A 25,892-nucleotide genomic window follows, 5' to 3' on the forward strand; every position below is an offset into this window, starting at 1 on the left:
TGATTTTACCTTCTCACCCTCCATCTGTATTTTAAATTCTACCATATTGTGATCGCTCCTTCCGAGATGATCCCGAACTATGAGATCATTAATCAATCCTGTCTCTTTACACAGGACCAGATCTAGGACCGCTTGTTCCCTCGTAGGTTCCATTCCATACTGTTCTCGGAAACTATCGCGGATACATTCTATAAACTCCTCCTCAAGGCTGCCTTGACCAACCTGGTTAAACCAATCGATATGTAGATTAAAATCCCCCATGATAACTGCTGTACCATTTCTACATGCATCAGTTATTTCTTTGTTTATTGCCTGCCCCACCATAATGTTACTATTTGGTGGCCTATAGATTACTCCTATCAATGACTTTTTCGCCTTACTATTCCTGATTTCCACCCAAATGGATTCAACCTTATCCTCCACAGCACTGATGTCATCCCTTACTATTGCCCGGATGTCATCCTTAGATAATAGAAAGCTACACCACCTCCTTTACCATCCACTCTGGTCCTTCCGAATAGTTTGATACTCGTGGATATTTAATTCCCAGTCGTGACCATCCTTTAACCATGTTTCAGTAATGGCCACTAAGTCATAGTCATTCACGATGATTTGCACCATCAACTCATTTACCTTATTCCGAATACTACGAGCATTCAGGTAAAGTGCACTTATGTTGGTTTTTGTACCTCTGTTTTGAATCTTAACACCTTTATCAGTAACCTCCCTCAGTTAGAACATAGAACAGTACAGCACAGAACAGGCCCTTCGGCCCTCAATGTTGTGCCGAGCCATGATCACCCTACTCAAGCCCACGTATCCACCCTATACCCGTAACCCAACAACCCCCCCCTTAACCTTACTTTTATTAGGACACTACGGGCAATTTAGCATAGCCAATCCACCCAACCCGCACATCTTTGGACTGTGGGAGGAAACCGGAGCACCCGGAGGAAACCCACGCACACAGGGGGAGGACGTGCAGACTCCACACAGACAGTGACCCAGCCGGGAATCGAACCTGGGACCCTGGAGCTGTGAAGCATTTATGCTAACCACCATGCTACCCTGCTGCCCCTTATTTTTCCTCTTAACGTTTCTCCTAATTTTCATTGTCGTTGAACCCATATCTTCATGTAACAACCTGCCACGTCGCTTTCCATTTATGTTTTTACTTCCCGTTTTATTCCTTTTAGTATTGCTGGGCCTATTCACTGAGCTCCCCTCAGTCACTGTACCTTGTACTGTCGCCCTTTTTGACTATGGCTCCTCTGCCTTATACTTTCCCCATTACTGCCTTTTGTTCCTGCCCTTGTTTTACTACCTTCCAACTTCTTGCATCGTTTCCCATCCCCTTGCCACATTCATTTAAACCCTCCCCAACCGCTCAAGCAAATAGGACATCAGTTCCAGTCCTGCCCAGGTGTAGCCCATCCAGTTTGTACAGGTCCCACCACCCCCAGAACTGGTCCCAATGCCCCAGGAATCTGAAACTCTCCTTCTGGCACCATCCCTTCAGCCGTGTATTCATCCTATATATCCTGTCATTTCTACTCCGACTAGCACGTGGCACCGGTAGTAATTCTGAGATCACTACCTTCGAGGTCCGATTTCTTAACTTCCTCCCTAGCTGCCTATATTCAGCTTTTAGGACCTCATCCCTTTTTCTCCCTATGTCGTTTGTACCGATGTGTACTACGAACACTCTGTTTACCCTCCCCCTCCAGAATGTTCTGTACCCGCTCCGAGACATCCTTGGCCCTAGCACCAGGGAGGCAACATACCATCCTGGAGTCTCGTTTGCGGCCACAGAAACGCCTGTCTATTCCCTTTACAATTGAATCCCCTATAACTATTGCACTGTCACACTTATCCCCCTGCCTCTCTGCAGCAGATCAACCATGGTGCCACAAGTTTCGCTGTTGCTGTTTTCCCCTGAGAGGCCATTCCCCTCAACAGTATCCAAAGCGGTATCTGTTCTGCAGGGGAATGGCCACAGGAGATTTCCTGCACTACCTGCCTCGCTCTCTTGCTCTGGTCACCCATTCTCTTCATGCCTGCAGAGCCTGAAGTGTGACCACCTCTCTATACATGCTATTCACGATGCTCTCCGGCTTGCGGATGCTCCACAGTGTCTCCAGCCGCCACTCCAGCTCTGAAACGCGAGCTTCCATGAGCTGTAACTGGAGATACTTCCTGCATACTTGCTACCCTGAGGACTGGAACTGTCCCCAGCCTGCCACATGGAGCAAGAGGAGCAGACCACGCCTTGGAGCTGTCCTTTAAATTAAACGTTTAAAATTAAACTTAAGCTGTTTTGTGTCAGATTAAATCCAATCCCCGTGTACTATTTAATTAGCTTTATCCCTGAGTATTTATCTTGCTTGATCTTAGAGCAAATTAAGATGGGGAAGGTGGCTACATTATGGGATACATTGAAGGCAGTCGTTAGAGTGGTGATTATTTTGATTAGGGCGCTTAAGGAGACGGCGGAGCAGGTGGACACACTGAGGCTGGTGGAGACCATTCTAGCGGTGGCACCTGAGGAGGCGCTGCTGAAGGAGAGGCAGAAGCTCCAAAAGGACTTTGGACTCATGTCGACTCGGAAGGCAGTGTGACAGCTGGACAAGGCCAGAGGGGCTGTGTGCAAGTATGTGGAGAAGGCAAACAGGATGCTTACGCATCAGTTGAGGAGGCAGGAAACGCTGAAGGAGATTAGGCGGATGGACAGGGGTATGGGGGCATTGGGGAATGGGAGGCGAGCTGATTCCAGGTAAATGGGGTGTTTGAGGCATTTTATCGAAAGTTGTATAGTTCAGAGCCCCCCGCGGGGGATGAGGGCATGGCGCAATGTTTGACTGGCTAGAGTTCCCGAGGGTTGATGAGTCGAGGGTACAATGGCTGGGGCCCCGATTGGTCTGGAGGAGGTGACGGAGTGTGTGGGGACAATACAGTTGGGGAAGACCATGGGCCTGAACGGGTGCCTGCGGAGTTTAATAAGTTTGGGTCGGAGTGGGGCCCGTTAGTGGAAATGTACAATGAGTCAGTGGGAAGGGGTAAGATTCCCCCCAAACAGGTATTGTGGCCTGCTCATTTTAAAGAAAGATAAAAACCCAATATCATTAAATGTGAAGGTGCTGGCAATGCGGATAGAGGATTGTGTGCCGGGGGTGATGGGGAGGACCAGACGGGGTTCGTGAAGGGGCGGCAGCTATCAGCCATTGTTCAGAGGTTATTTAATGTGATAATGATGCCTTTGATGGGCGGGAGGTGGAGGTGGTTGTGTTTATGGATGCGGAGAAAGGGTTCAACCGTGTGGAGTGGCCGTACGTATTCGAGGTGTTGGGGTGATTCAGGTTCAGACAGGGGTTTGTCGACTGGGTGAGATTGTTGTATAGAGCTCCTGAGGCGAGTGTGCGGACCAATAGTGTCAATTCTGAGTTTTTTGGGTTGCATCGTGGGACAGGCACGAGTATCCGCTCTATCCTTTGCTCTTTGCCCTCGCGATTGAACCATTGGCAATGGCACTTAGGGCTTTGGGTGGGGCATTGAGGAGGTGAAGGGGTTGGTTGGGTGGAGGGTTAAGCTCCTAGTCTCTTTGTACGCTGTTGTTGTTTGTTGCAGACCCGGTTGAAAGTTTTGACAGGATTATGGGGATCTTGGGAGAGTTCAATCTTTTTTCGGGTGTAAGCTCAATATGAGGAAAAGTGAGGTATTACAACGCATGAGGACAGTGAGTGAGTTTAAGGAGGTTGCCATTTCGTTCGGCAGGGGCTGGGTTTCGGTATCTTGGGATACATGTGGCACAGATCTGGGCCCAAGTGCACAAGTTGAATCTGGCAAAACTGGTGGAGGAAATGAAGGAGGACTTTAGGAGGTGGGATGTGTGCCTTTGTCGTTGGCTGAAAGGATCCAGACGGTAAAGATGACAGTGCTTCCGAAGTTTTATTCGTATTTTGGAACCTCTTGATTTTTGTGCCCAAGTCTTTTTCAAAAACAAATTTAGGGTTAGGGTTCGGGTTAGCCCTAACCTAACCCAATTATTTTATTCCAATTAAAGGTCAATTTAGCATGACCAATTGCAGCACTGTAGGATGGAGGGCATGTCCCTGAGAGTGCCGATTTGTGGCAACCACAGGTTTGTTCCAGCGGGGCTGGATGCAAGGTTTCGGGGTTGGGAATAGAGTATTTTTGGGTGCTGTTTGTGGAAGTTAGTTTTGTGGAATTGGAGGAGGTTGAAGAGGTGTACTTGCTGCCGAACGGGGATGGGTTTAGGTACATGCAGGTGAGGGACTTTTTGAATAAGGGGTCGGGTTCATTCCCGTGGCTGCCACCTCCAGCGCTACAGGATAAACTTTTGTCCGAGGATGGGATAGGCAAGGACAAGGTGTCGGACATATATGGGGAGCTGATGGGGAGGGAGGGCGCCCCAATGGAGGAGGTCCGGCACAAGCGGGAGGAGGAGTTGGGAGGGCGATGCAAGCCGGGTGTGGAATGAGACTTGAGGTGTATGAACTCATCTTCATCGTGTGCAGGATTGAGTCTCATACAATTGTTTGCTCATTTTTGTTCTATATATATTTGAAAATACCTCCAATCAAATATTTTTTCCATTTTAAATCTGCGAGAATTTCCATTTTGATGTTTCATAAGGAAATTTACTTGGTAAAGCTATGAATGTAGATAAAAATCATGCATGTCCCAAACATTGGTCTCCGGCAATCTTGATATAAGAATTAAATCTCAGAATTTTTCTGTTATGCTCGTGATGTTTAATGAGTAAAGTTTGTAACAGATGGGTGTTGTACTGTAGGATTGTTAATATGCTTTAATTTATCTTTCACTACCAGAGTTCAATTCACAATGATGCTCATGCAGTCAGGAAGAAGCTCTCTACTTCCAATGATGGTTCCTTGGTTAGTTGATTAATGTGTTGCTTATTGAGATAAATGTCCGGACTTTTCTGTAAAGCTATCAGGTCCAGATCTTAAGGATTGTCTTGTATTGAATTTGAAACAGCAAATACTGTTCCCTTAATTTTTACTAATGGTATTTGTGACATAGTTGTGTTTCAAGTATGTTTTGACTTGATTTTATAATTTTGGAAATATTGTTTATATTCATTTGTTCTTTCTATGATTTGATTTTCACAGAGTGGAATGTACCACAGTCAAAGAAAATACAACACCTTAAATAGCGCTAAGTCCTTCTCCAGTTATACTCGGGTCTGTCTTATGTTTTTTTACTTCAGTAAAATATCTTGCATTCAGCTTGACTTGGGCTCCTGGGACACTAGTTTTCAACCATCTTTACCTATTTTAAATTCTGAAATTGATTCCCAATTCGGGGATACATGCACCTATTTTCACAAACCATTTCAACTTGTAAAATTAATCTTGATTTTATATATTAGTTATATTTCCTGTAATGAACAGAACCTAAGAAAAATTGTGAACAAATGTGCAGGAAGTTGACGTTGATAGGCTTTCTGTTGCTGGGGAAGGAAAAACTACTTTCTGAAACATTAATCCGATTTCGGAATTCGAGAACTTTAGAGCCGCATTTTGGATTTTCCTGGATTTTGGATTACCGGCATGCAGAGTGAAGGGGTTGACGCTTGTTCTCTGTTGTCTGGGGTTCTGGGATTGACACCCACAACCCCCAAGATAACTTGTCCAACTTTCAGATAATTCTGGTTTTTGCACAGCTAGACTTTGGATCATGGACCTGTTATTCTTTAGAGTTTTCATTGAGGAAGTGGCTTAAACCTCTCCTTGCAAAATGTGTGTTTTTGTAGTAGAAATGCCACGATTACCACTGGACTAGTATCATACAACAGCATTGCTGGAGTATCATACAACAGCATTGCTGGAGGCTCATTGATGCTCAGCAGGATCTCACCCCGCTTCTGTGATCCATGCACTGGGATTCAGTGAAAGTCAATATGGGTAGATAGCAATTTTTGTTGAAAGGAATAAATATATCCACCTTCATTTACAGGACATATATTGCATCTCCATCATTTAGACTCTGAGTTCTCTGGAACTGCAGGAAGAATCCCCGTCTATCTTGCTGGTAGAACAGGCAGCTTTGTGACTGGGGAATAGGGAGGGACAAAGAACAATACAGCACAGGAATAGGCCCTTCGGCCCTCCAAGCCTGTACCAGCCATGATACCAATCTTTACCTGTACTGGTCATGATACCAACCAAAATGGGTATAAATCCTGCCCCTGAGAATTAGCTCCAATAATTTGCTGACTACTGACGTGAGGCTCACTGGCCTATAGTTTCCAGGATTATCCCTGCTACCTTTCTTAAACAGTGGTACCACATTAACTATTCTCCAGTCCTCTGGGATCTCACCTGTAACCAATAAGGATACAAAGATGTCAGTCAAGGCCCCAGCAATATCCTCCCTTGCTTCCCTCAGTATTCTGGAATAAATCCCATCTGGCCCAGGAGACATATCTACCTTAATATATTTTAAAAGACCCAATACCTCCTCCTTTTCGATGTTAACATGATCCAGACTGTCCACACACCCTACCAAAGAATCATCTTCCACAAAGTCCCTTTCTTTAGTGAACACTGATGCAAAGTATTTCCTCTGGCTCAACATATCGATTCCCCCCACTGTCCTTAAGTGGTCCAATCCTTTCCCCTGCCATCCTCTTGCTTTTTACATAATGTCAGGTGGAGACGGGGCCTTAAAATCTTTCAATGGACTCTCGTCTTTGTGTGCAAAACTCTTTGTTCTGTCCTCTGGGTTCAGCCGGATGATGGCCTCTTCCAGCAATTTGTCTGTTCTGGGATTGACACCCACAACTCCCAAGATAACTTGTCCAACTTTCAGATAATTCTGGTTTTTGCACAGCCAGATTTTGGATCATGGACCTGTTATTCTTTAGAGTTTTCATTGAGGTAGTGGCTTAAACCTCTCCTTGCAAAATGTGTGTTTTTGTAGTAGAAATGCCACGATTACCACTGGACTAGTATATTTTATTTCACAACTTTGGGATGAAATTTCTGTAAAAGCTGTGGGGAACACGTGGATGGCATGGTAGCACAGTGATTAGCGTTGTTGCTTCACAGCTCCAGGGTCGCAGGTTCGATTCCCGGCTTGGGTCACTGTATGTGTGGAGTCTGTGTCTGCGTGGGTTTCCTCCAGGTGCTCTGGTTTCCTCCCGCAGTCCAAAGATGTGCAGGTTAGGTGGATTGGCCATGCCAAATTGTCTTTAGTGTCCAAAAAAGGTTAGGTGAGTTGCAATTTGCCGCAATGCGCATCTTCTTTTGATGACTGTTACTTAATCATTGCTTTTTCAAAGGCATTTAGGGATGGGCAGTAGACTCCGGCTTTGCCACATCCTGTGAACAAATAAAAATAATTATTTCCTACTCTGTAAAACTCCCTACTCCAACTTCTTGTTCTTAAAATCTCCTGTCATGCATGCATTGTCTTTTTTAAATTGTGCTTTCTCAAACCAGTTCTGGAATTGTCCTGGTTTTCTTTTGCTTTCATGAACTGATATACTAATATATGTTTTAAAATATATATTTTTTTAAATTTACAATTAAGTGGCAATTTTTAGCGTGACCATTTCACCTACTCTGCACATCTTTGGATTGTTGGGTGAGACCCACGCAGACACGGGGATAATGTGCAAACTCCACACGGACAGCGACCTGGGGTCGGGTTTGAACCCGGGTCATTGGCGCCCTGAGGCAGCAGTGCGAAGCACTGAGCCACCCAGCCGCCCCGTTTTAACATAATTTAAATTGTCCAGAGATTCACTACTTAATGTTAATTTGTAGATGGTAAATATATAATTTGCACTATCAGTTTTGTAAAAGCACTTGAGGGAAGCATAATGACATCGCTGATTTCTATATTGTGTTAAGTTTCTGAACAGGCCACTTTTCCAGATAGCAACAAATTGTCATTTCCTTAGTGCACTATCCAAAGGATATGCTGCAAGACTATGTTATATTTATAACTCCTTTTTGTGACATCTTTTAACTGGAAAGTGTCTTCAAATCTGGTCAATCAACTTACTACAGCTGTTAATGCTCAAATATACACAACTACATAATTTGTCATCATTTCAGGACTCTGTCAAAGCACTTGATCAAGAATATGTTGCATGAATATTGTGTTATATTAGAAAGGACATTGCTAATTTCTGCCTATTTTTCAAAACAATTCCAAGTTCATGAGACCTTCAATTTGAAATCCCAACATTTTCGGCACATGACCTATTTCAAATAAATCAATCTGCTACAAGTTGGTAGTTAACAGCATTTTTATCAGTCACCAAGAAATGTGTCAACTGTTTCCAAGTTCACAATTGAAAACTTGCCTGTCCTGTGCTTGTTTCTCCTTTTGCTCTGTTAACTGTTGCCTAACAACCTAACTGGTCTCTATGGTACATTCCCATGCACCTGCTTGCTAGCAGGCTTTATTAACTAAATAAATTATCACCTAGGCAGTTGGCACCTGCCCCCTGACGCGCGCTCAGTTCAAACGGCCTGCGGCACGCAGGGCACCGTTAGACTCATTCAATCAAGGTGGTGGCGGGAAGGGGATGGGCACTGGAGTGGGGACGGTGGACACTGGATTGGGAATGGTGAGCACTGGATTGGGGATGGTGAGCACTAGGTGGGGATGATGGACACTGGATTGGGACGGTGGACACTGGATTGGGAATGGTGAGCACTGGATTGGGGATGGTGAGCACTGGGTGGGGATGATGGACACTGGATTGGGGATGATGGACACTGGATTGGGGATGGGGGGATGACATGGTGGCACAATGGTTAGCACTGCTGTCTCATTGGTCCAGAGTCCCAGGTTCAATTCTGGCCTCGGGTTACTGTCTGTATGGAGTTTGCACTTTCTCCCTGTGACTGCGTGGATTTCCTCTGGATGCTCCGGTTTCCTCCCACTGTCCAAAGATGTGCAGGTTAGGTGGATTGCCCATGCTAAATTGTCCTTAGTGTCCAAAAGGTTAGGTTGGATTAAAAGGGTAGGGTGGAGGTATAGGCCTAAGTAGAATGCTCTTTCCAAGGGCGGTGCAGACTTGATGGGCCGAATGACCACCTTCTGCACTGTAAATTCTATATAAATTCTATGATTCTATTCCAGGAGTGAGTTCCCCACTGGCATCTTATACCCTGCCCACATAGAATCCCTTGTGCAGAAGGAGACCATTCTGCCCATCATATCTGCACCGACCCTTGGAAAGAGCACCCTACTTAAGCCCATGCCTCCACCTATCCCATTAACCCAGTAACTCTACCTCACCTTTTGACACTAAGGGACAATTTAGCATAGCCAATCCACCTAACTTGCACATCTTTGTCATGAAACTGTTGCCCTTCAAACGACACACATGATGACTAATTACTTAATGTTTCCAGTCGTTCTGACTAATGCGCCATAGATGAGACTACAGGTTTCTGTTGCATCTGTGTAAAATAACATTTTCAGTTGTGAGATTCCCGCACCAACTTATTTGGCTTCAGTACGCATTCTTGAGTGCTTACGACCTGTTGTCTTTTGTCAGTGAGAATACTTTTCCTTTTAATTCCAAAAAGGGGAAAAGAAATCCTAAAATATGATTCTGTTTATTTGAGTAAACTCTAATTCAAATATTATGAGTGGCTGCAGAATCAGTATCTACACTAATGGGGTAGGGCAGGGATGTGGGCCTAGATAGGATGCTCTTTGGAGGGTCAGTGCAGACTCGATTGGCTGAATGACCTTCTGCATTGTCGGAATTTCTGATTCTACAAACGATAATTTTTCACTTTTGATAAATTGCGAATGATATTATTTCATAACTCGGAATTCACTAATTTATTTGGATTCCTTACTTCTTCATTTCCAATACAGCCATCCTCTCTCTATAGTGCTCCATTTACAACAGCCAAGAATTACAGGGTTTGTATGAAATAGTTTACAATTAATTTGTCTTATCACAGTCAATTTTCTGCCAAAATATGTTTCCTCTGAATAAATACATCTTTCCTTCTTTAGGCATCTTCTAATTTAGACACTGGTCTAATTCGAAGCCAAAGTTTGGTTGGTATACAGTAACTGCATGGGCTGTAGATAGAAGGTTGAAGCATTGTAGTTGTTCATAGCAGTAATAGCTTATCTGCAACCAAAAATTAGTTTGGCCGTATAATCTCTTCAAACTATATATTTTTTTAAGAAAGTCAGGATATGACAATAACACTATGAAAATATTTTCTTTGATAACCAGCAATAATTGCATTTTTAACGCCCGTGCTTTTTGCAGTTGAGCATATCACATGCTATGTTAATGTTTTATTGCGCCTTATAGACCAAATAAATGTAGTAAGGCAAAGCTCAGATAATTCTTAACAAAAAAGCATTTGGATGACATTAAATTTGTAACAGTGCCTCAATTTAAAGTGATTTAGACTATAAAGGAAATACAAATTATAGATAAAAATGCTGGAAAGCTCAGTAGGTCAGGTAGTGTCTGTGGAGAGAGAAACCGTTAATGATTCAGGCTGGTGACCTTTCATCGGCAAGCCATGCAATTTGAGCATGCAATGCTTTGTATGGCATTTGCAAAGAAGAAATAACATTGAACTAGTGGATATTAATTTTGCTGTGCTTTACCTTTTAAAGTAGTCAGAAAACAGCATCCCTGCACTGCAAATTTACATGTGATGTTAAACTTGTCTAAGATTCTAGTAGAAGCTTCTTCATGAGCTCACTTCTCATGCCATTCTTAAAAAACGTGCAAACAATTTCAAGACTGATCCCTCAAATTGTTATCTAGAAGTATCTAAGTGTAAATATAGTTCATTGAACCTTAATAGGTTTATACAGAGGCAAATTGATGCACAGCTGTAGGATCCATGCTCAGTGGCTTCAAGTAAACATGGGACTGCCAGCAAGGGTCCCAAAACAGAAAAATTGTTAGAACTGATGAGTGCAAATATTCCAGTGTTTAGAAATATTGTCAGAATTCCCACGGCAGAGTTTGTCTTTTAATGGAGGGGTGCGGTGGGAGGAGGACTTGGGGCAGAATGGTAAATGTTGTTGGTGCCCAGATTTCCAAGAATTATTACCTGGTTCTGGGTTTAGAAAAGAGACTGCACTATTGTACTGCTATTGAGTATTGAAACATATCATATTTGTAAAAATTTCAAATACATTTGAACACCTCCTTGGACTGAATTCCGATGAATATATTTTTAAAACAATAATTTTTATTGTGATTTTCCAAAACATATCAAAAACAGAAAATAACAACAAGAAACTAACCCCCCAAACCTCCCCCCCGGGTTGCTGCTGCTGCCAGCCTATTTTCCTACCGTTCTGCCAGGAAGTCCAGGGAAGGCTGCCACCGCCTAAAGAACCCCTGTACTGATCGCCTCAGGGCAAATTTCACCTTCTCCAATTTAATGAACCCCGCCATGTCATTGATCCAGGCCTCCACGCTTGGGGGCCTCGCATCCTTCCATTGAAGCAAGATCCTCCGCCGGGCTACTAGGGACGCAAAGGCCAGAACACCGGCCTCTTTCGCCTCCTGCACTCCCGGCTCCACTGCAACCCCAAAAATTGCGAGTCCCCAGCCTGGCTTGACCCTGGATCCTACTACCCTTGACACCGTCCTTGCTACCCCCTTCCAAAACTCCCCCAGCGCTGGGCAGGCCCAGAACATATGGGCGTGGTTCGCTGGGCTCCCCGAGCACCTAGCACACCTGTCTTCGCCCCCGAAAAACCTACTCATCCTCGTCCTGGTCATGTGGGATTCCGATGAATATTAACAAGGCTTTCATGATCTCAGGGCATCCAGACATGTTTGAAAGTCAATTAAGCACTTTTGTTGCAGCCAATGTTAGCATAGTAAGCTCCCAAAAACAAAAATGAAATAAGTGACTGGACCATCTGTTTTAGGTGTTGGTTGAAGGATAAATGCAGACCAGAATACCAGGAAAACTCCCCAGTTCTTCAAATAATGCTGTGTAATCTTTCATTGGAATTGAGGGCTAGTGGATCATTTCATCTGAAAGGTGGCACCTCTAATAGTGGCATGTTCTTCAGTACTGTACTGAAGTAGAAGTCCAGATTTTACACTTAAACCTGGTGTGGGACATGAAGCCACTCCTTTATTTCTCAAAAGAGAACAGTGAGCTCGGGTTAATTTGAAACAAAAAGGCACCAAGTAGCTGTCAAAGCAAACAGCACAATCTAATTTAAATTTAAGCACTGACTCTACTGCCGGAAAATTACTTAGGGGACGATGGCCTGAATTTTTATTCTAGGGTCAGGGCCCTCGCATTGGATGCATTTTTAGGTCTTGACCTCACCTTTGTGGTTTAACAAAATGACAGTATCTCTGGCAGTGAAATACTGGAATGTCAACCTAGATATTGTGCTCAAGTGGCTGGAGCAGAACTTGAACCCACAATCTCCTGATTTCAAGGAAGAATGCTAGCCTGGAGCCATTACTGCTGCCTAGTGGACCAATTGAAGTCCAAAAGCGACCAGTTTTTCTTTTGACTATGGAAAGTACACTTACTGAACCGTTGCCCCATATTTATACTCGGGTAAAATTAGCAGCATATAAAACTTGACTACTTTAATAGTGAAGTAAAATTTGCAATGTTTGTTTATTTCTTTGTCCACCGATATAGAACAAAATATAAACCATTTTTGTAATGGAGTTAGTATTTTCATGAAACTCTGTTTTTGGATAGTTGTGACCCTTTTTCCGTATGTGTACAGGTTCTCAGCCAGTTATGCTGAAATGCTTGAGACGTTTAGATCGTATAACTTTGTTTACTTTTATGCAGACGGAGCTTAATAGTCATGGTGTTGTTGATGATCTGTTTAGCCGAATAAAAGCCAAGATCAGTTAATTTATCTAACAGCATTTAATTCATACTTTATATTTGTAGGTGTCATTGTATGATGAGAAACTTAACAGTCACAATCGGAGAAATAGCTCAAGAACTGTAAGTTCCCTGCAAAGTGTATGACACCTTTAAGAGAACAGGTTTTTGATTACTAGACAGCATTATTATGCTTGTTAACATCCTGGGTTTTTCTCCAGCCATCTGAATACAGCTATTCATCACGAGCAAGCTCAGTGCACACTAGCCCAATGGTAAGAATAGTGTTGCAGCATTTTGAATTATTCAAATTTATGAATTAAGTTATTGTTGATTGAACTAAAGGTGCAAGGCCTGAAGTGCCACAATAAAAATCTTTGCTGCATGTGCATTAAAAGTGTAAACACAATTGTTATTTTACTGATAAAATGCAAATTTGTTACCAGTGCTAAGGGACTTAGCTGAGCTAACCTACTGTATAACATTGCTTCGTCAGATGAAAACCCATACCCAGCCATTGCAATAACAGTTTAACAACTGCACATTAAATACTTGTCGTGAACTCATTTAACACTTGATACGTACCATGCAATACTAGAAAACTAAACACCAAGGAGAGGCTGAGTACATTACAGTGGAAGCAAATAGTTTCTGTCAAGCTATAATTTAATGCTAGCTGCTTTACCAGATGTATTTTTATAATAAGTTAACACTTAGCTGGTTTTTTGCTTTGCACAACTACTATTATCATGAAATTTGGGGAGAACTGAATTGCGATTTGGCGGGTTCACTGAGTCACTCAGCACATTTGGGGCCCCTGGCCTATCAAAGAACTGAGTGACTGAGTAGAAGTGGAGTAGAGTAGAGTAGAAGTGGAGCTGTTTACAGAGTAAGCCCCAGCAGTAACACTGCATCTGCAGATGTACTCCCAAGTACATACCGACTGACTAAATCTGCACTGCAGTGGCTTTCCCAGTCATCCACCCATTCTCTCCACTCTTTTGCCTGACCTCCGCTCGCCTCCCTCTGGCTCCCAATCTCTCCTTTGTCTTCCTTTGAGGAATGGGGGGATGATGGTAGATTTTCGTGTGGGGTTAGAGGAGGGAACTGTACCTGAGAAATAATTGGTAATATCAATTAACTTGAGGTCAGGAAAGGAAGATGAGTGGTTGGCAGTTGTTGGTATGGTGTGAAGGGATATGTTAAGCTTGGAGTGGACATGTGGTGAGTTGGAGAAACAAGAGAAAGATTTACTTTCAGGTTAGGGTGGGAGGAGCCTTGGTGGGTGAGGGAAAGAGGGAGAAGTAGGGAAATCATCTGAGTGCCAAAGAATTTGCATTTTTTTGTCCTTGTTCAAGTTGACGGTGAAGGAGGGAAGGGAGAAAGGTTTAAGGAGTTGTCTTACAGCAGCAAAGTTGGGAAGTAATTTGTCCCAGGTTGATCCTGGAATAATGAGCAGCTTTGGCCGAGGAGGGTAGGATCTGGCAATGCTTTAATGTGATCGAGCCAGGTCTGGCAGTAAATGGCTAAACCAGTTGCCCACCATAAATGTTCAAGTCTGCCAATCCCTTAGACATAATGAAGTGGAGATGATGGCCGAGCTAGGGAAGCAACCAGGGTGTGAGAGTTACGATTTAGTGGGAATAAGAAATCTGTATTTGGAGCGATCTGTATTCTGCATTTGAGCCGATCAGTTGTTGCAGAAATATTGTAATAAACAGGATTAAAGGGAGTTGGGTGTTTGTAGTGTAGTTGTAACTGACTTGGGAGAGTTTCTTCCAGGAGTGGACACAGAAGGAAGTAATACTAGGAAGTGATCAGAGATTACTTTGTCTGTGATGTATATCAGGGGAGTAAATGGCCACATGAGTTGGCCGGGCCAGGATGGTGGCCTTCAACATATATAGGGACTTTATATGGAGCAAGAGATCAAGGAAGGGCAGGTGGACAATGAACTCAGGGAAGAGGACATGATTCAAAGGAGATTGAAATGACTGAGAACAAGAAGTTATTTGATACAGAAGATAGGGAAAATACAGAAGTAGAGAAGAACAGTGGAAAACATGATATATTTGAGAGATAAATAATCAGGATTTTAAAGGAGAGGCGAGAGGCGATGCTTAAAAATAGGTGGAAGAGCTGGGTGGTGGGGAAAGTTGGGGGGGGGGGGTTGCGGTAGAGGTGCTGATTGAGGGATCTGGGAAATGTGATTTGGTGATGAGGGCTACACCAGTGGTGGTGATAGCTGATTCACTAAGAGTCCAGAGAATCTGACTTGTGGCCATTTTTGTAAAGATAGCCCTTTTACCATCTAGAACTGTCATTAGTTTGGCTATAGCCACTGGTTGATGAAAGATTAATTTAATCTCTGTTAGGGTTTTCCAATGTCTTCTATTTTTGCCAGATGCACCTCACATCCCTGGTCTTTCCCAGTTGTAATATTGATGGCCGCAAGCATGCACTCTTTCTGAAATCAAGTAGTAAAAATGTAATTGACCCATGAATTTCAACTCCCAGCATGAGTTATAACAGCTCCCCAGATTCTAATCTTAATATTATCCATAGAATCCTTACAGTGCAGAAGGAGACCGTTCGGCCCATCGAGTTATATTTGATGATAAAGATGCTCTACTGACTGATTCCTCATACTTTGTTTAAATCTGTGAAGAGGAGGAATTTTGACTCTCTTTCTAGGCATTATGCTTAAGCTTGTGGATGGTTGAAGTGTTTCCTCCACGACTAACAAACCTGCCCTGAACATCAGGAACTTACACATTAAGAACATAATTGTTCAATTTTTACTGAAACTTGTGCATCTTATTAACAAGGTTGTTTTTTTAAATGAAGGACGTGCACCTTATTTGCAACATTGTGCAATTTGTGTCTGAGTCAATACATGTAATACAGTGTAAAAGGAAAAAATTATACTTGTAGGTTTGAGTAATGCCCTTTATTAGAATGCATAGATGCATGCATGATGCATAGAAATAATTTTGGTAATTGTGATTTTTGTGGATAAGGCCTGATGACATGCTATCTGATTTGCTGAAGTCTACAGCAGCATGATGCCATATTTTGCAATGAGATTTATGCCATCAAGACTTTATAGTTTATTTACTTTAACTGTTCATAGAATTCAGATGATGAAACAATGAGCAACGTGTCCCAAGATAGTTTCAGCCGGGGGCGTCGTGACAGTGTGGTGAGCTCTGTATGTATGTTGTAGTTTGTCCTGATTTGAGTCTTTGATGATAATTAGAGATGTTTGAAATAATGGGAATGGTGAAGATTGTTGCCATTGATTTTAAGTTTGCATTTCCTTTCATCCCATCAACAGCAATACATGTAAAACCGTGTAAAAGGAAAAAATATATACTTGTAGGTTTGAGTAATGCCCTTTATCAGAATGAATAAATGAATGCATGATGCATAGTGTTATGGGCCAGGGTTTAGAGAACTCCAAAGTATATAATGGAGATCACCTGACCCACATATTTTATTGGATTGTGGTATGGGCAGCACACAGCCCACTGCGCAGGTGTGGTGCAACAGAAAAGTAAAATTTGGTTCGTCACCTTGAGTTAGAATCATTAAAACCTCCTTTTCCTCTCCTTCCCTTTCAAAGTACCTTTTAAGCATATTCACGTAACACACTCGGTGAGTTTTCCTTCTATCTGGCGTTCTTACCACAGAATTCACCTCACTTAATTTCCTTTCAATCTGATAAGGTCCACAAAACCTTGCTTTTAAAGGTTCACCTACCACTGGTAACAATGCTAAAACTTTATTTCCACAGGCAAAACTACAAACTTTGGATTTCTTCCCGCTACTCGTTTCATCGCATGTTGTGCAACTTTTAAATGTTATCTAGCCAATTCCCCTGCTCTATTTAATTGTTCCTAAAATTTGACATGTAATCCAATAATGTAAATTCTGATTTCTCACCAATTTTTCCGTAATCAATTTAAGTGGTCCATTTACCTCATGACCAAAAATTTGTTCAAAAGGACTGAATTTGGTTGACTCAATAGGTGCATCCCCAATTGCAAACAGTATGAATCAAATTCCTTTACCCCAATCCTGTGGATCATTTTTTTAAATTTAGAATACCCAATTCATTTTTTTCCAATTAAGGAGCAATTTAGTGTGGCCAATCCACCAACCCTGCACATCGCTTGGGTTGTGGGAGTGAAACCCACGCAAACACGGGGAGAATGTACAAACTCCACACGGACAGTGACCCAGAGCCGGGATCGAACCTAGGACCGCGGCGCCGTGAGGCAGCAATGCTAACCACTGCGCCACCGTGCTACCGCCTGCGGATAATCTTGACAATAAGCATTGTCTTTAATGTCTGATGCCAACTTTCTAATGCTCCCTGCGATTCTGGATTGTAGGATTGGTTGATTTAAATGGTTTTATTCCTTTCGCTATCCATAACTTCTTTGAACAACCTTGAGGTAAAATTTGATCCTAGATCCAATTTCTGTGGGTAGTCCATATGTAGTAAAGAATTTAAGTAACTCCTCCACAATCTTTTTAGCTGTAATATTACGTACTGGAATGGCCTCTGGAAACCTAGTAGGCACATCCATTATAGTCAAAAGATATTGATTCCCACTTTTAGTTTTCGGAAGCGGTCCTACGCAATCAATTAAGACCCTTTTAAAAAGTTCCTCAAATGCTGGAATGGGTATTAAGGGCGCTGGTTTTATCACTGCTTGAGGTTTCCCTATCACTTGACATGTGTGACATGATTGACAAAATTTAACTACATCTTTATGTAGTCCAGGCCAATGAAAATGTTTCTGTATTTTAGCTTGAGTTTTCCTCATTCCCATAGGACCTCCCACTACTCGCAACACCTCCTTTCTCTACCCTCCCTGCAATACCATTTGATGAACTTCTGCCCACTTTTCATCCGCCTGCATGTGTAAAGGTCTCCATTTTCTCATCATGACATCACTTTTACGGTAATAACACACTGGTATACACTCCGATTTCTCTTCCGCGTATGCTTTCTGACACATCCGGTTTATTTCTACAAGTTTCTGTTGTAACTCTGTCAATTTTCCTGAACTAAAAATAGCCACCTCATCCTCCACCTGTTCTTGATCTTTTTCAACCACCTGATCAAAAATTGTTTCTGATAATTGCACTTCAACTTTATCTTCACTTTTTGATTTGGTACACAGTTGATTTAAATTGTTTTATTCCTAAGCTATCCATAACTTCTTTGAATAACCTTGAGGTAAAATGTAATCCTTGATCCGATTGTATTTCTGTGGGTAGTACAAAATCAAAAATCGTTTCTGATGATTGCACTTCAACTTTATCTTCACTCTTTGATTTTTCCTCTTGTCTTAACCTGTGAGTTTGCGATTTTGTTGCTACACAATCCGTAAAAATCCCAGGACACTCGTCCTTCAACTCTCCAGTTGTCTGATTTTCCACTGGCTTATCAACCAGAGTAGGCATCACTCCCACCTGTGATCCAGCGATATCATTGCCCAAGAAAAACTGTATTCCTGGACAAGATAGTTTCTCTATTACTCCAACTACCACTTCACCATTCTTCACTGGACTTTCCAACCTTACTTTATATAATGGAACACTCCTCCTCTCACCCTGAATTCCACATGTTACCACCTTTTCTGGCAATATTCCTCCCAAACTACATAACTCCTCATCTCTTACCATTAAAGATTGACTAGCTCCCACATCTCTTAAAATTGTGACTTCTTTACCTGCTCCTCCTGATGCACATGAGTAAACTTTACCCACACAAATAATTTCTTCAAAGACATCTGGCACCTTCTTATCAATCACCTCTTGATTAGACTGTACAATCTTTTCCACCTCCTTCGCTTCACTTGGGCTTTCCTTTACCACTTTAACAAACCCCACTGTCTTATCCTGTTTTACCATATCAGCCTTTCCAGGGCTTTTCTTCCACCACCAACACTGTGGCCTAGTTTATAACAGTGAAAACATTTGAAACTTTTCACGTCTCTTCCACCCTCCTGGATTTCTTTTTTAACCTGAGGTACACTCTCCTTATTATCTCCCATCAGATCACCTTTACCTTTGCCACTTGAGTATTTCTCATGTCCCCAGTTTCTATCCCTCGCAGGCTGAAACTGATGTCGGAAACCAAGCTTTGATTTATGAACTAATTCATAATCATCTGCCATTTCTGCTGCTCACCTCACAGTTTTAACCCTCTGCTCTTCCATATGAGTTCTCACTACATTAGGAATTGAATTTTTAAACTCCTCCAAAAGTATCATTTATCTGAGTGCTTCATATGTTTGATCTATTTTCCACCCTTATCCACCTATCAAAGTTTCTCTGTTTGATCCTTTCAAACTCCATGTATGTTTGACCAAATTATTTCCTTAAATTTCTAAACCTTGGCTGTAAGCTTCAGGCACTAGTTCATATGCACCTAAGATGGATTTTTTCACCTCCTCAAACGTGCCAGATACCTCCTCCGATAGTGATGCAAACACTTCACTAACCCTGCCTACCAGCTTTGTTTGAATCAGTAATACCTACATGTCCTGTGGCCATTTCAGTTGTTTCGCTACCTTCTCAAATGAAATGAAAACGGCTTCTACCTCCTCATCAAACCTTGGCACTGCGTGGACATATTTAAATAGATCCCCACCAAGCCTTCAACTATGACGCTCTTTCTAACTGTCCTCATCACTATCCTCCAACTGTACGTTTCCTTTCCGTTTATCAATTTTAACTGACTGTCATGTTCCATGGCCATTTTCTGAAGTTCAAACTCTCTCTCTCTATCTTTTTCCCTGATCTGTATCTCCCTTTCTATCTCCCTTTCTCTTTCTTTTTGTTCTGCTCGGGCTATTCTTTCTGTTTCCTTTCTTCTTCTCTCTTTTTCTTTTCTTCTTTATCTCTTTCTTTTTCCTCTCTCTTTCGTATTCAAGCTGCTTTAACCCTTTCTGATGTTCCATTTGTTTAATTTGTAATTGAATTTTTGCTACTTCCAATGAGTCAAACTGTATCTCAGGCAATTTTAAATGCTTAGCCACGACCATAATTACCTCATCTTTTCCCATTTTGTCAGGTAATGTTAACTGCAATGTTTTTGCCAACACTAGAAGCCTGTTTTTCGTCTCTGTCCGTAAGGTATTGCATGTGACTGTCTCCATCCCCAAAAACTTCATAGCCTCTGAAAGAGCCATTATCCACAACACACTCCCTACTTAAACTGAAATACCACACCTGAAAAGCAACCACACTATGCTCACCCCTCACTGTCTTTAAGTTCACTAAGCCAATCCAATAGATAGGCTTTCAGCCCCCTCGAGCCCCCAATTTGTTATGGGCCAGTGTTTAGAGAACTCCAAAGTATATCATGGAGATCACCTGACCCACGACTTTTACTAGATTGTGGGGAGCACATGGTCCACTCTACAGGTATGGTGCAGCAGAAATTTAAAAGTAATTTTTAAAGCAAAACAATGTTTATTCTATGAACTCCGTTAACCTTTTTAAAACATACAGTGAACATCGTAGCACCCATCAATTCAAATACAACCCCCCCCCCCCCCCCAAGAATACAGCACTCTAAGTAATCCTTAAACTTTCCTTTTAACATCCATAAGACAAAAATCCTTTTTACGGAAGCAGGTTTAAATTTTCTGCTGAAAGCAGTTATCACTCTGAATTCACCAAATGATCTATAGATAGTCTTTAGATGGCAGAGAGATCGAAATTACACCTTCTTTGGCTGGTTTCAGATCCAACACTAAAACAAAACCAAAAATCACAGACACACCCAAGCTTTTCCTCAAAGTGAAACTAAAAAGCAGAGCCAGAGCTCAGTTCCACACACACTCTGACTTCACTGCAGCCACTTGAGCAGAAAAACGTTTCTTAAAGTGACATTCCCATGACAATAGAAATAATTTTGATAAAGTTGGGATAACGAGTCCCTGATATAGATAAACAGATTCTTCAATCACAGATAACAAGTTAATGGGTTGAACAACCTGTCACTTGCGAACAGATAAGCAAAAAACTTTTAGATGACAAAAGCTCAACTTAACTGAAGCCATAGGAAGACATTGAATGAGAGGCTGATGTTATGGCTGATCTAGGTTTGAAATAAACATAAATAATGATTGCTATAAAGACTGACAACTGCACATTCTGGTTGTAAGTATGTGTCGCTCAATACATTCATGACTAGTTTAGATGCACATTTTCTTTAGGGTTGAAGATTTCGTTTATTTTAGATTTGCATCAGTTTTGATTACTATTTCAATGTCCTCCATACATTTCTGGGTTGTGACCAAATGACATTTGAAATAAAAAAACATTTGTTTTTGATCACTTTTGTTAATATTTTCAACTTTGCTTCAAATCCATTCTATCATTTCAGTTATGATTTCCAATTTAATTTGCAGCAATTTTATGTACTTGGGGATCAGCTCACTCATTAAAAACCCTAATTAAATGTTTCTCTGCAGAATTATAATGCAATTACCTGCCAATGTAACTGATAAGTTGTGGGTCAGGGACCATTGGTGAGCAGGACTGGTTCAAATACAGAGAAACCTGGGGTGGGCATATAGTGACATCAGTAGTCGCCCTCTTAGATCAAACAGCCAGGCTAAGGAAGAATTACAGTAAAAATCAGGAGGCGATCAGGAAAATCTCAGCACAGTGCAGCATTCCTTGGAATGTGGGTGTTGGATTAACAGTTGAATAAAATGGTGTGCAGAAATATATTCGCTAAAACTGAAACAACTATAAGTTTTGCCTTGGGTGATGTCTGTAGAGGACATGTTGAGCTCCAGTAGTTAAGGAAGAACTTGGATTTAGAATGGCTCCTTTCAAAGTGCTTCACAACCAGTTAACTACTTTGAAACATAGTCACAGTTGTCATTTAGAAAATACACCTAATTTGTACACAGCAAGTCCCACAAACAAGTGAACTAGGTGATCAAATAATCTGTTTTCAAGATCTTGTTCAGGGATGATTGTTGACCAGGGGAACTCTACTACTGTTATTAATTTGATGCCATGGTATCTTTAACATCCACCCGAGAGGGCAGATGGAGCCTCAGTTTAACATTTCATTCAAAGACACAGTAGCTTAGAAATTGAATCACACAGCTGCTAATTCTTAGGTGATCAGCAGGCACTTAAGGAAGCAATGTGGTTAGAGCAGCATGGTGGCGCGGTGGTTAGCACTGCTGCCTACAGCGCTGAGGACCCAAGTTCGAATCCCGACCCTGGGTCATTGACCGTGTTGAGTTTGCACATTCTCCCCGTTTTTGCTCGGGTTTCATCCCCACAACCCAAAGATGTGCAGGTTAAGTGGATTGGGTATGTTAATTGCCCCTTAATTGGAAAAAAAAAATTGGGTATAGTAAGGAAGCAATGTGGGATGCACTGTGCATGCACATCTTGGGCGTGATTCAGTGGCCAAGTTGCGCTCGAGTGAGAGCACGACGCAGGCAGTAGATCTCAGGTGAAGCCTCCCACGGGCTACTCGGCAGCCTTTGTGCCTCATGGTATATTCCCAAGTCCCGCAAGGCATCAGAATTGGAACTCCACCAAAAAGCGGGAGGACTAAACAGCACTCGTAAACCTACAGGTCATAAACCTACTTAAGGCCTACTATCCGGGATCTACCGGCCTCCCCAGGGAGGCTGCAGCCGGCCACCAATCGGTACTGGTCCAGATAAATGTGGACCAGGCGGAACGGCACCCGGGGGCTTCCAGGGTGGTCAGGGATGGCTCGCAACCCTCCCCCTGGAATGGGCAATTTGGCACTACCCAACTGGCATCTTGGCACTGCTTAGCTGGAGGAGCAGTGCCAGGCTGGCACTGCCAAGGGTGAGGGCCATGAGGGGGGCCATGCCCATGAAAGTAGGGTGGAGAAGGGTAATTGAAGGGTGGGGACATGCAGGACAAATAAATAAGTAGGGGGCTTTGGAAGTTGGGGTGTGATTGGGTGGGGGGGGGGGGTTGGGGCTGTTGTAAGGGGGCTTGGGGGGCCTGAAGAGGGGGGGGCATAGGGACTGCATAGTGGGGTATACTCACGTGGTGGCAGGGTAGTGCCCATGTGTGTGGATGGTGACATTGCCCATGGGTGGGGGTGGGGGGACTCACAAGCTCACTTGGAGATCAGGCCACCTTTTCAAAATGGCAGCCCGATCTGAGTTCAGCTCCCCAGTGCTGAAAAAAAAATCTAAATCTGACCTAAACTGGTGAGAAACGCCCCAGGACCTAAAAAGTGATTAAGTGTCATTGGGTGGCGGAGGGGAGCTCGCTGGCAGAGGTGTCAGGAAACTCCGAAAAACACACAAATGAACTTAGAAATGTTTCCATTGAATTCCACCCTGTGTGCCAGGTATATGCCACATGCTCTTTTGGTTAGTTGTCCAAGATACCTAAAATAGAAGTCTAAAACCGACTTTAGGTAAATCAGGTGTCTAGCATTTACTTTCGGCCTCTTGAGGCATCAATGCAGCATGTGTCATGCTGGAATAAAAACAAGATGCTGGATTTTCGCAGCAGGTCTGGCAGCACTTTTGGAGAAAGAAACAAAGTTTCAGGTCAAAAACCTTTTCATGAGAACTCATCAGAAATGCTGTTTCCTTTTTCAAGCTCATCCTGAGTTGCTGTCTTGTCGGTCAACATGCTTTGTGTTTCTCGTACGTCCAAATATCGCTGGCAACACTTCACATTACCATGTGATTTAAATATGTCCAGTTCCTTCGTTTTAGAATGTTCTGTATCCTCTTTTTTATCGTGTTTAATTCTTCTTTTTCTCTGCAGTCCTCTGATTTTTCTGATCACAATGGGTCAATAGCTGACTATTTTAGCCGTTCAAACCGCAGGGGAAGTATGGTTTCGGACTTGGATGACACTACTGTCCCTGACCTCTTTAGTGTGAGTGAGCACATCTGCACTGTGCATTGGTTTGCAATTAAATTTCTAGATGTGGTCATCCTCTGTGAAGTTTTATAATTTAGTGAGTGGCCTCTGGTAACATTGTTATCTAACACCCTTGCATGTATCCACAATTTAATTTACTGTACTGAGCTCTGTGAAGTACTGAACTTTTGGACTTGTGGAAGACCACAATTGTGACATTGCAATGATTTTAAAACTGAATGTTAACTTGGTTTTTAAAAATATATATTAACTTTTGTATTGACATCTTGTGTTACTTTGTTTATTTTATGTACTGCAGAAAGACATTAGGAAAAAACTGTTTGCATGCTTAGGAGATCTTTAAATATTGAGCATATGGAGGCTACATTGTTTTATGTGGAGATTCTGTGACCTGTTGCATATTTACTTTTTATATTCGTTTTCCATCCTCCGTCTCTCAAAGGTTGAAGCCAGGTTTGTAATTTAATTAACTCTTCAAGCTAGACTGGCAAGTCAGACTGTCCATCACAGGTGGTTTTAGTTTGAGGGCAGGCGTAGGAAGCATTAAGGCTGTTTCTTGTGTTCACAGTTAGTGATTTGACTTTACTGCACTGGCTTGATGTTGTAAGACTCATCGGGTGTATATATGAAACAGGATGGTTGCGGATCTCCTGATTTGATGTTTGGTTCTCTTCTATCTTTCTTCCTTTAAATCCTAATAATGCTTTTCTGTGTATAGTCTGTGTTTTCTGGCACCTTAAATACAATATCAATTTGCTAGCACCAATCTTTCCTTGGTTGTGTTAACAATGTCCTTAGTCCATTCTCCATTTCCACACAGATTCAATTCTGTATATTAATTTTATATTTACCTGGCTCTTGGTTTTCTGTAACTTGATCTCTACTACTTCAGTATTCGCTCACATTTAAATAAGTATTGTTTTATTTTTATGTGCTAAAGAGGTTACAGCATTTTCCAGCTCATTGCTTTTAAGAATCCTTGTTAGCAGTTACAATGCATTGAAAGCTTATGGTTTTGGGGTTCCTTCGTATGACCTATCAGTTCCATAATTAAAAGTATTATTTAAGTTCTTGTGATACTACTGAAATATAACAAAATAAAATGTGAAAATGGGACTTCAGATGTCGGCTTTTTTTGTTGACCTTTAGAGTGTTTTGAAAAACAGCCCATTGGCATGAGAAAAGAGAAAAGTCAGATTGATGGCAGAAGGTTTTAGTTCGAAGGTCAATATGTAGTGGGGAGTTCCCATGGGAATAGGTGCAATGACTGAAAGCCTGGCTGCTGCTGTTGAAGTGAAAATGAGGAATATACTTTTTTTGGTGACATCTATATGTGAGCTCGAGTGGCATGAGACCATAAAGCAGAATTGTCCAAACTTTCCACATGGGGGCTACATTTCAATTTCTTTCTCACTCAAATTTGAGCAAATTTCAGCATGATCAAGCTTGGCACATCACTAATGGTGAATTTCAAAAAGAGGCTGATGTTTGAAGAGAAACAACTTGCAAAGCAAACAAAAACAATGTCAATGCAATAAATTAGTAATGAAGATGACCCTGAGATTGTGAGAGGGTGAGTCTGTGCATGTCTAGCTCACTCTCAACCTCGGGGTGGGTGTGAGTGCATGTTAGTGCCTGGGTTGAGGGTGAATGAGAACCCTGAGAGTGAACCAGACACACACACACACACACTGATGCTCTCTCTTTGCACATGTGCCCTCTTGCCTGCAAACTCCCTCTTCAGGCCCTGGGACTTGCCTTCAAAATCTTTCTGTTCACTGTTCGCTGCTTGTCCAATCACAGGTTGGTTCTCCCTGCATTTGCTGCTGATAGGTTCCCAGCCTTTGATTGAGCGAGCAGATTTATGGCTCTTCTCAAAGGTAAGTCAGTTGAATGTTCAACAGGTTCCGAGTCAAGAGGGCTTTGGGGGCTTCAATACGGCCTGTGGGCTGTGCGTTGACAAGCTTGCACAAAACGGTCTTAAAGTTAACTCAACATGTGGGGAGCCAGTGGAATTTGGTAGCAATTTGGAAATGAGATTGCAAATGAGTTGTCCTATTCTGAATGACTTCA

At 42.3% G+C, this 25,892-nt stretch overlaps 1 protein-coding gene across 10 annotated transcripts in view; it reads left to right on the top strand.

The window, feature by feature from the left end:
- The window catches only part of lrrfip2 (leucine rich repeat (in FLII) interacting protein 2), a 261,526-nt gene that overhangs the window by 128,485 nt on the left and 107,149 nt on the right, over positions 1 to 25,892 (top strand). For 3 of the 10 annotated variants that reach the window (XM_038809832.1, XM_038809829.1, XM_038809831.1), the window contains 8 exons: positions 4,851 to 4,916; positions 5,154 to 5,225; positions 9,895 to 9,942; positions 10,039 to 10,083; positions 12,945 to 13,001; positions 13,100 to 13,153; positions 16,012 to 16,089; positions 23,700 to 23,813. The exons of 4 other annotated variants lie outside the window; for them this stretch is intronic. In XM_038809832.1, coding sequence (XP_038665760.1) covers positions 4,851 to 4,916; positions 5,154 to 5,225; positions 9,895 to 9,942; positions 10,039 to 10,083; positions 12,945 to 13,001; positions 13,100 to 13,153; positions 16,012 to 16,089; positions 23,700 to 23,813 — 534 coding nt within the window. The remainder of the gene's footprint in view (positions 1 to 4,850; positions 4,917 to 5,153; positions 5,226 to 9,894; positions 9,943 to 10,038; positions 10,084 to 12,944; positions 13,002 to 13,099; positions 13,154 to 16,011; positions 16,090 to 23,699; positions 23,814 to 25,892) is intronic. 3 more of the 10 variants (XM_038809830.1, XM_038809833.1, XM_038809834.1) reach the window with 2 other exon arrangements.

Source organism: Scyliorhinus canicula, chromosome 10, assembly GCF_902713615.1.
Source record: "Scyliorhinus canicula chromosome 10, sScyCan1.1, whole genome shotgun sequence".
NCBI lineage: Eukaryota > Metazoa > Chordata > Chondrichthyes > Carcharhiniformes > Scyliorhinidae > Scyliorhinus > Scyliorhinus canicula.